General features: G+C 36.6%; 1 protein-coding gene across 1 annotated transcript in view; it reads left to right on the top strand.

Annotated features, from left to right (window-relative positions):
- LOC109837629 (eukaryotic translation initiation factor 4B2-like) overlaps positions 1-1,415 on the top strand; it is a 14,336-nt gene extending 12,921 nt beyond the window's left edge. Inside the window, exon 3 of the mRNA XM_020405949.1 lies at positions 1,038-1,415. Within this exon, the coding sequence (XP_020261538.1) occupies positions 1,038-1,062 (25 nt within the window). The 3' untranslated portion in view covers positions 1,063-1,415. The remainder of the gene's footprint in view (positions 1-1,037) is intronic.

Here is an 11,183-nt window from a genome sequence, read left to right on the forward strand (position 1 = left end):
CTCCTTCCCACCCATTGCTCCAATCAATGAAATGGTCTGAAGTATGTTTGGATGATAGCTACATGGGCTATTCACTGTGCGTGACTCTGTGAGAAGTCCTTTGAACCAGGGTATATTTCACCCCATGCCTGACTTCGTGAGAAGTCCCATAACCAAGGTTTGAAAAATTGGTATCCGTCATGGTTTTGATTTACCATTATTGGTATCACTGTCGGGGTTTGAACAGTTTCAGATAACAAGTATCTACATATAGAATAAGTCATATTACTCCATTTAGATTTACTTCTCTACTTGTTATTAGCTACACCATTTTGTGTTAGTACTCGCTGATAGTGGTGGTATCAGCCATTTTCGCTGGATCATATAGTGAAGTTTTGGCTGGATCATACCACGGTGTTTATAATTCAATATGGTACATGTGATATTTAATGATGTGGGCCAATACTTAAAACTTTAATATGAAACTTAACATTTGGAGGGAGGCAAGTCTAAAAGTAACCTATGGCTAACCTGCTGGGTAACTGTCAAGACACAATTGCGAACCTGTTAACCCTCAACTCCTTATCGCTCTCTCCTAAACCAGCCACCACCGAACCCTTCTCTTTCTTTTTTACCAAATAGGTTCAGCTACTGTGTATTGAATGCTTTATAAATGATTATAACTATGTCTATACAAGTATATCAATCACTAATCTAAACTCTGTATTTTTATTCCTAAAATCGTGTTGTTGTGTCATATTTTCGTTCGAAAATGGCATTTGAAATATTTGACCCTTTTTTGCACATATTGAATGCTTTATAAATTGATTATAACTAAATAAGTACATCAATCACTAATCTAAACTTTGTATTTTTATTCCTAAACCCGTGTTGTTGTGTCATATTTTCGTCAGAAAATGGCATTTGAAATATTTGACCCTTTTTGGCACCTTCCTTCCTGGTACCGAATGATTCCAATGCAATTCATAGTAGCAAGAGGGGATACGTCTTCATGGACTCCTACTAATTACTGACACGTTCCTTGTTTTTCATTTCAGGCCAAAGTCTAGAGAGAGATGGTGAACAGCGGTATTACATATTCTTTCAGGTTTTGTACCCTTATTTGAGGTCAGAAGCAGAGTAAATCCCGAATTTTTTAATGCTTTTCCTGTCGTTCGATCCTCAATCGTTTTCTATTGTGCTCCTTGAAGAAGTGACTGTAAGTCATGGAGACAGCTTCTTGTTATATAATTTATTTATTGCTTAACTCCCATGAAGTGTAAGATGTGAACATTATTATCCTTTCCTTCCCTTTTTTCCCCCAGACAAGCAGCAGCTTATGTTCTCTGTACCTGTAATCTCATTTCACATTTGTAGGTTGAAAAATGTGTTGGACTTTACTTAATGCTAACCCCGTATTCTGTCTCACTGTGTTCTTTTTTTTTTTTTTTCTATTTCTCTAACCTTGGCAAAATTCTATTATTTTGAATGGTAAATGATGCTTCTTCCGTGTTGCCTTGTTAGTCTAGCTGAGGCATCCTTCAATTTTAATCTTTTTGTGATTTTAAAGTGTGCACTCATGTGTTATATGATGTTCGTCAAGATGTTCTGCTCACATCATTTTGTTATTAGCGCTCAAGAGAAGCCTCAAGTGCACAATGATGAATACTCTGCGAGTTCAATACAATATCCTTCTATACGATCATGACCAGTAAAACAAAGGCCTTAACACAATTGTACGCATGCATGGATACTCAAGAGATGCTCCATTTTTTCCTTTTATTATTTTTTTTATTTTGTTATATATATATGGAGAGAGAGATGAACTTATGTCAACTTAAGTGGACAAGAGGACTTTGTCCACCAAACTTTCTATCCACTTATATATACTAGATTTTATGCACGTGCAATGCACGTGGTTAAATACAGTGATTAGTTATTTTTGGTTTATTTTCTTACTAAAATTTGTTCCTCGGTTACTCTTTGATAATTTTTTCTCACTTTTATTAAGTATTTTTGGTTTATTTTCTTACTAAAATTTGTTCTTCAATTACACTTTGATTATTTATTTATTTAAAGTTTGTTTGAATATGCTACACCCAGTTTAAATTTTTATGTTAATAGTTGAGTTGTTAGGAGATAAATATAATCTAAAGCCAATTTAAATTTTTATTTCATTTGGATCGGCGTGAACCGAGCTTGACTTGAAGAAGTATAGTGATATGAAAGTGAAAACATTTGAAAAAATAACATTATAAAACGAATATGAATAATAAAACTAACGAGCCAAGATGATTGATTTAAAGTGGGCTAAAATGATAGAAAATAGTTAATAAAAATATCATAAACTGAAGATTAATGATAACTCTAGTATACTTTTATATGATAAAAGCATCCACATATGCATATGAAAACACTAAAAATAGTTTATGAAAATCCCTTCTAAAGATTCCAAATTTTACTAAAAAAAATAAAACTATTCTATAACAATTCACAAAACATTATCTTTTGTTGCTTTTATTTTATTTTTTATTGAGTCGAGATCAATCCTTCATCTTTATCTTTTTCCTGGACAATTCTAGAGTAGTGTTTTTATCGTCTACATCAATTGTGATATGAGATTGGCCGGAGCATGACATCTTTCCTTGAGCTCATTTATCTTTTGTCTTCTCGTCTAAATTCACAAAGAAGTTGAATATATTTTTTATGTTCAACACAAACTTTTGATAATACAGACTTTGATTTTTTCCTATTTCAATAATAATAAATGTTAATTTCATATACATGATTTTTTTATGCTTTTAGTTTATTACTTAAATAAGGTTAGAAGTTATCTCTTTTTTCTCTACAATGAATTCTTTTTTTGTACATTCAATAAGAATTTTTGTTGTGTCATAATGTTACATTTGCTCTGTGTCATTTTCCATAAGGATCTGAACTAAATACATTATATTTTTCATAGTCAATTTGCTTTAGATTATAATATTAATATTTTGATATATTTATTTTATGAAGAAGGGATATCACTTAACATTGATACTACATCAGCGACGATTCTATAACATTTATCATCTGGACACTTATTATTAACATATCTATCCACTTTCTTGTTGCAACCTTTGCAAACATAGAACCATTGCTCAACTCTATGATAAATGATAGTTATCGTTGCCTTAAAGGTGCAATAGTGTGTATGTATATTGGTAATTATTCTTTGGTATAAATTTTGTAGCATGTTTTCTAAGATCATATCTCTTTCGAATGTTATAATGTTGTATATATTAGTAATTTGAATTTCTGCTGCATTTATAAAGAGTCTTAATAGAGATGCTTTTGTCTTGGCAACTTACTCTAAAAGAGTGCTGCATATTAGCTTTAAAATGTAATATTTTTTCTTTACGGTGTTATATGGATGTTTGCTTGATTTACTTACTATTCTCTTATTTCTTCAGTAAGTTGTATCTTTGGATTGATATATACTATTATTGACATAATTTACGATGACATGCATATTTCCTCTATAAAATTAAGACAGATATAAGGTGAATTTTATATTTAGTGGGTTTTAATAAGAATTTTAGTAATAAAATATACTACCTTCGTATTTAGAGATCTTGAATTCTAATAGTGTTATTACATTATTATCTTTGATCGTGTCTTTAAGAATTGATCATTCGTTAGTAGTCATACCCCTAAATAAAGTCACAAGCAGGGTCGTGATACTATATAATAAAAAGAAAAAGGGTGATTTTATATTTTTTGCTTACGCAGAGTAGTGACATAGTAATTTTTTTTATCTTCCATGAAGAAATTCCATTTGAAGTGAAAACCGCTTGATTCTTTTGAATGATATCTCTAAATTTTTTAATAATTCTCTATACATATATCTTGAAATTTTTTTACACTATAAATACTATTACCATTAGAGATTAATATTTATAAATTATAATCAATTAATGTTAAATCATTATATTATAGTCTTTTATCATTTTTTGTAATTTAGTCTTCTATCAATTAATGATACTTATATTTTTTGCTGCTCTATCAATCAATTTTTGTATCAACTTGACTATTTTCAGATTCTGAAAAGGGATAGTAAACCTTAAATTATAAGTTATATTTTATATATCTTAATGAAAGAATATGACATAATTACTCTTTTCTTTGCCAAGTTCTAAATTTTTAGCTTTTTATTTTGCATAATTTTAAACTTTTGAGAGTATTTTGTCTAAATTTTAAAACGTTTTGTTTTTTTTATAATACTCCATATAATAAACCGATACTACGGAGCTGTTTCATATTTTTTATTAATCTTATTTAAATTTTTTAGGTATAGATAGCTCATGGGGTATTAGGATAGGATATAAGTATGATTAAGATAGATTATAATATAAATTAGAAATTTAAAATAGTACTGAGTAACATTGACTATGGAAAGCTTTTCCCGAACTCGTACTTTTAAAAGGAGTATGATTTTTGTTTTCCTTAATTTTATTTTTTATAATTTTAAGAACGACTTTTGTCTCTTTAATTTGTTAGGTGACTTTTGTAAAATATCTCTGTTTGGTTCAAAAGTTGGTTCTGTTGAAGAATTCATTATAACTTTGTTCGATTACAACAAATTCGAAAGAATAATCTTTTTATAAGACTTTTTCTACACGACAAAACGAAAATTACAACTCTTGAGAAACAAACACAAAAATCGTCTATCGATCTTTGTTTTCGTGGGACTTTGCCTGTGCCGGGAACGCTTTGGTTCGTGGACCGCCGAATCACAGATCGTGAAGGGGGCTTATGATTCTGACTTCGTTTATCGAAGTGAGAATTAAAACGATATCTTATCGAAGTAAGATAGTCGTTCTTCTTAAAATCAAGTCAAAGCTTAATTTCAAGGCGTTGCAAGAAAAACCCAAATCTGCTCTCTCTCTGCTCTGGAATGCTCTAACAAATGCTCGATATGATCAGCCCCCTTGAAGAAATCACCTCGGGGGTATTTATAACCCCTGTATGAACAGTGCTCGCGAGACAGCGTTTGCTGTCTCGGCGGGCGAGACAACGTTTGCTGTCTCGCTGGCCAAGACAGTGTTTGCTGTCTCGCCCAGCGAGACAGTAAAATACTGTCTCAGAAAACGAATATTCCTGACAGTTTCTCGCTGTAACTGTCTTCCCACGTTTCAAACTCTGTTATTTTGTCAGTTATTCACGTGATTTTCGCCCACGATGTTTCCCACGTCCCTTGGCAGTTAATGGACACGTGTAGGGCAGTTACAAATGTAGTTTTGACTATTTCAACACTGTCTCGCTGGCGAGACAGCAAAGACTGTCTCGCTGGCGAGACAGCAAAGACTGTCTCGCTGGCGAGACAGTTCATACTTGTTTTGATTTTTCCAAAACAGTATGAAATCCTTTCTTGTGAATTTTTGAGTGATCTTCTCTATGCTTGGGATATCTATTAGCATTTTTTGACGCCTACAGATACCCCCTCCAAAGTATTCCAGACTCATTCTTTTATAGAGGAGCATGGGATACTTTGGATAAGATAGATTTTACTTACGATCCCTTCAATGCTTGGCTGAATAGATCGTATGAAAGGACTTGTAAATGGCTTCAATGTTTAACCTCTTCTGCTGTTAGTCTATCCATTCTATCTCCTGATCTCTTGTTTATTGGTAGAGATAAACCCGGAATCGGAGAGGAAGAATTTTATATTCTATCTCCTGGTCTCTTGTTTGTTGGTAGAGATGAACCCAATCCTGGAGAGGAAGAATTTTATATTCTATCTCCAGTCTCTTTTTTGTTGGTAGAGATGAACCCAATCCTGGAGAGGAAGAATTTTATATTCTATCTCCAGTCTTTTTTTTGTTGGTAGAGATGAACCCAGAATCGAAGAGGGAGAATTTTATATTCTATCTCCTAAGTGCAAAGGAAACTCAAAGTGGGATCTCCACTTAAAGAATCTAGACTGGTTTGAATAATCCTAACTGTCATAAGGTTTGACTATTCAACTTGAGAATGGACTTCTCGTTCATGAAACGAATCGAGAAGAGATTTTGGTTGTGGTCCTAACTGTAGTAAGGTTTGACCAAGTGGGAGTTTTGAGACGATCCTGACTGTTTAAAGGTTTGATCGTTCAATTTGTGGACCTCTCGTTCATGGAACGAATCGAGAGGAGATTTTGGCTTTGGTCCTAACTGTTTAAAGGTTTGACCAAGATGGGAATCTGAGACGATCCTAACTGTTTAATGGTTTGATCGTTCAATTTGTGGACCTCTCGTTCATGGAACGAATCGAGAGGAGATTTTGGCTTTGGTCCTAACTGTTTAAAGGTTTGACCAAGATGGGAATTTGAGACGATCCTAACTGTTTAAAGGTTTGATCGTTCAATTTGTGGACCTCTCGTTCATGGAACGAATCGAGAGGGGATTTTGGCTTTGATCCTAACTGTTTAAAGGTTTGACCAAGATGGGTTTTATGAGGGAAGATTGATCTAAAGAGGTGATCGAATCTCATCTCAGCAAAAGAGTATTCGGAAGTCATAGTAGGAGTTTAGTGTTTATCACTTTGTTCATAATGATCGGGGTTATCCCTAAGAATATTACATTTAACATTCTTCCGGGAACTTCCCGTTACATGAATTATCCACCCCCAGCTTTCTTTGCAAAACTGAGTGTAACGAGGAGTTCGTTATCCTCAGTCGCATGTTCGGGTTATCCTTAAGAATATAAGATTCTCCAGGAACTTCCCGTTATATAAATCATCCACCCCCAGCTTCCTTTGCGAAACCGGGTTTAACATTGTACTCAGTTGGATAATCGAGAAGCAGTTTATACTCATATGCTCTTTGGAGTGTGGGGAAACAGTTTATACTCGTGCACCCACTGGAGTTGTATGGTCGTCTTTACTCGACTTCTTTCGTCGTTATGACGCCGGAGTCAATTAGGGCTTGGATCTTGTTTTTGAGTCCAAAGCAAATCTCGGTGGGATGAAGAACCCTTCTGTGGTACGCACAGTAGTTTGGATCCGTAATCCTCTTAGCTCCATCCTGATCTTTAATAGGTGGTAGCTCGATTTTGTCATTAGCGAGGAGGTATTCCAATATGGCTGGAGCTTCATCATCTTCGAAAGAATATTCCTTTTGAAACCTCGGATCGAGAGTCGCATTCTCAACGATTGCAGATGTCATTGGTTGGCCTCTCTCAGCTTTCTTTCTTTTAAGAAAGTGCTCAGCTTGTTCACCCCGAGATTTTAACTCCTTCCAAGTTGTGGATGGCACGACCCCCAGAGCTTCCAGGACATCGATGGAAAGGTTATTGTGGCATGTTTGCAGGATGAACTCCTCCGTGATAGGATCTCTGCAATTCATTGCCATGTTACGGAAGCGCTTGACAAAATCGTCGACTGACTCTCCGTCTTTTTGCTTCTCATCCAAAAGGGTTCCGATTGACACTTCGGTGTCATCATCGAAGAAATTGCTGAGGAACAAACTTTCCATGTCATCCCAGCAATTGATGCTCCCTGGCTTGAGCCGTCGGTACCAATCGAAGGCGGACCCACGAAGGGTGCCAACGAATGACCGAACCATTAAAGCCTCGTTTCCAGAAATCATGCCTAAATGAGACTTGAAATAAATCAAGTGTTGAATCGGCGAACTCTTCCCTTCAAACGGTGTGAAGTTAATCAGATTGAATTTGGTCGGGTATGGTATTGAATCCCATTCCCTCGGATAAGGACATGGAATACCCGTCTTCTTAACTTCTTGAGCCGTCATCAAAGCATTGATTTTGTCTTCAAGTTTTTGCATTTTCCCGTCATCGTCTTCATTTCTTTCTGAATGATGTCGAGTAAAGATAATTGGACCACCCCCAGTGAGAGGTGCTATTGAACCACCCCCAATATCGTTATTGGGAGGATCCGTTAAACCACCCCCAGCGTTATTGCCATTGGGAGGTGTATCAGCCATAATGACTTCATCCACCTCTGGATCACTGTCATCTACAACATTCCGAGTGTGGTGGCTGGATTCAAATCGCTGATTGGACTCAGGAGGTTGAGGCTGTTGAGTTAACAGTTCTCTCATTTGTTGGATAGCCAACTTCATTTCTGTCTTCACTTCAGCTCTAATTTCTTCACGTTGTTTGGCTAGAGCTTCCTGAAGTATTTGAGTGAACTGATCAGCAGTGATTGTGAATACTTCTCTGATTTGTCCTGTGCTAGACATTGTATCATCAGAAGCGATTGCAGAATAAGTGTCCGAGAATTCATCCTCCGAGGACATTCCTTCTTGCATTCTCTTGTAGTCTCTGCGTCTGATAGCTCCTAATTGGAGTCGAGACATCCTTTGAGCAATTCTTGGATTGACTTTTCCTTTCGGGGAAAAGTCGGGATTTGAGTCACTTGAATGCTGTTTAGACTTTCTTCTATCAGCCACGTTGATGGTGACTTCAGGGAATTCATCATTTTGGACAGCTGCTCTTCTTTTGCGGAAATGTCTCGGCTTAGGTTTCGATAATACAGAGACTTTTCGTGGGATGACTTCTCGTTTGAAACAGTCACATTCTGATAATGCTGTTTTAACGAGTCGCGCACAGGAACAACGAGAGTTTATCTCTCGAATAACTCTCTTTCGAAAATTATTCACAACTTCAACTTGATAATACGATTCATCGGTATGATTGCCAAAAAATCGTATCGTCTGTTGGTATGATCTCCCAGGTATGACGATATCATTTGGTGAATGCGTCTTCTTCTGGGGGTATAAAACCTTGTTGGCATTCTCAGGACAATTTATTTTTGTCTTTAAGCGATCCAAGGTTATGTCGGGAGTCGCACGTTTAGAACCACCCCCTTGTGGGTATGGAGTCTTAACGGGCTCCGAATGCTGATTTTGCATAAGTCCAGACTTTGGAATCCAAACTTGACGAAGTTTTGGTGATTCTTTGGTCACCATTTCCTTTCTCTTTTCTCGTCTTTGTTGTGAGAGAGCATGGGCATTAGCAGCTTTTGCACGACGTTTTTGTATACGTTCTTTGAGGGTCGAACGAGTCTTTTTGACAATAGTCCATTCATCCGTCGTTGTTTTAGCAGAGATACGAGTGATTGGTTGTTGAGACAACTGAACCACTCGATGTCTCCTCGACTCTAGGTCCGCGTGGTAACGAACCCCGTCGGTTTGTTCCAAGGCTTTAGCCATTTGGCGAGCACAGCGTTGGCGTTGTCTCTGACGAGCTCTTTTCGTCAATGCCGGCGGGCTTTGATTCGATGACTCTTTAACTAGATAAGAGCCATTGTGAGCAGAAGTATTGCGAGTGAAATTCTCAGCAACAATCAAGCGAGAGTCTTCATTTTGTGCCTTCTTTGGCATGCAACTCTTCCTCAATTGTGAGATCCTCTTGTACTTGCGAGATACTGAAGATCTTGAAGAGGATGATGAGAAATATTCCTCAAACTTGGTTTGGTCGAATTCGTATTCGACCATGGATTCAACTGGAATCTTGATCGGCTGCGACACGACGGTCTCGGCAGCGAGACCGTTGGCTCCCACTGTGGTCGCCAGCTTGTTTGGGTCAAAAGTTGGTTTTGTCATGGAATTCATTATATCTTCGGTCGATTACAATAAATTCAAAGAAAACAGCCTTTTTATAAGACTCTTTTACACAACAAAAAGAAAATTACAACTCTTGAGAAAATAAACGCAGGATCGTTGTTTGGATCACTGCTTTCGTGGGATCTTTGCCTGTGCCGGGAGCGCTTTGACTCGTGGACCACCAAATCACAGATTCTGATTGAACCGTGAGGGGTTTAATGATTCTTCCTTCGTTTATCGAAGTAAGAATTTGAAGCGAATATCTTATCGATGTAAGATGTTCACTCTTCCAAAGATCAAGTCTGAGCTTAGATCTCTAGGACTCGCTAGAAGCTTCTTGAGGATAAGATAGTCGTTCTTCTTAAAATCAAGTCAAAGCTTAATTTCAAGGCGTTGCAAGAAAAACCCAAATCTTCTCTCTCTCTGCTCTGGAATGCTCTAACAAATGCTCGATATGATCAGCCCCCTCGAAGAAATCACCTCGGGGGTATTTATAACCCCTGTATGAACAGTGCTCGCGAGACAGCGTTTGCTGTCTCGGCGGGCGAGACAGCGTTTGCTGTCTCGCTGGCCGAGACAGTGTTTGCTGTCTCGCCCAGCGAGACAGTAAATTTGCTGTCTCGCCCAGCGAGACAGTAAATACTGTCTTAGAAAACGAATATTCCTGACAGTTTCTCGCTGTAACTGCCTTCCCACGTTTTAAACTCCGTTATTCTGGTAGTTATCAACGTGATTCTCGCCCACGACGTTCCCCACGTTCTTGAACAGTTGGTGGCCACGTGTCGGTGGTTGCAAAACAGTTTCTTGAACCACTGATAACTGTCTCGCGTGCGAGACAGTAAATTCTGTCTCGCACGGCGAGACAGTAAATACTTTCTCGCGTGGGCGAGACAGCAAAGACTATCTCGCGTGGGCGAGACAGGTCTGTCTCGCCAGGCGAGACAGTAAAGACTGTCTCGCCTGCGAGACAGTCTATACTTATGTTCTTTTTTGACATTTTGGATGACTTCCTTTTGAACTGTGTTTGGATACCTTTGAGCATTTTTTGACGCCTACAATCTCATCTATATTATGTACATTTGTAGGTTTACGTTGTTCCTGGGTTTGACTTTTGGGGTAGATATTATTTGTCTCATTAATTTATTTAGTTTTTGCAAATACGCCTTTCATTTTGTAGATTTGTAAATTTAACATTTAATAATTTTATTTAGATTTACATTTCAATTTAAACCGTATCTTTATCTTCATACTATGTATATCTAATAAGAATTCATCAATTTATCAACTTACTCTTACTTAATTGAATAAATTTGAATTCCAAGGGTATTTTTGTCTACCAAAAGATTTTTCCGAACTCGTGCTTTTAAAGGGAGTATGATATATATATATATATATATATATATATATATATATATATATATATATATATATATATATATATAATATATACTATATTATTATATATATATATTATAATTCATTCCATAATTTTTTTGCGATCCGCTCCATTGAACTTGATCTACAGGTTCTTAGCTCAAAACCATTAATTTATATATGAACCCGTCGTGTTTTGACCATTCGTTGAGCCGTGCAAAAAGTTCTATTCATTCGAAACCGTTAA

Source organism: Asparagus officinalis, chromosome 4 (assembly GCF_001876935.1).
Source record: "Asparagus officinalis chromosome 4, Aspof.V1, whole genome shotgun sequence".
Classification (NCBI taxonomy): Eukaryota; Viridiplantae; Streptophyta; class Magnoliopsida; order Asparagales; family Asparagaceae; genus Asparagus; species Asparagus officinalis.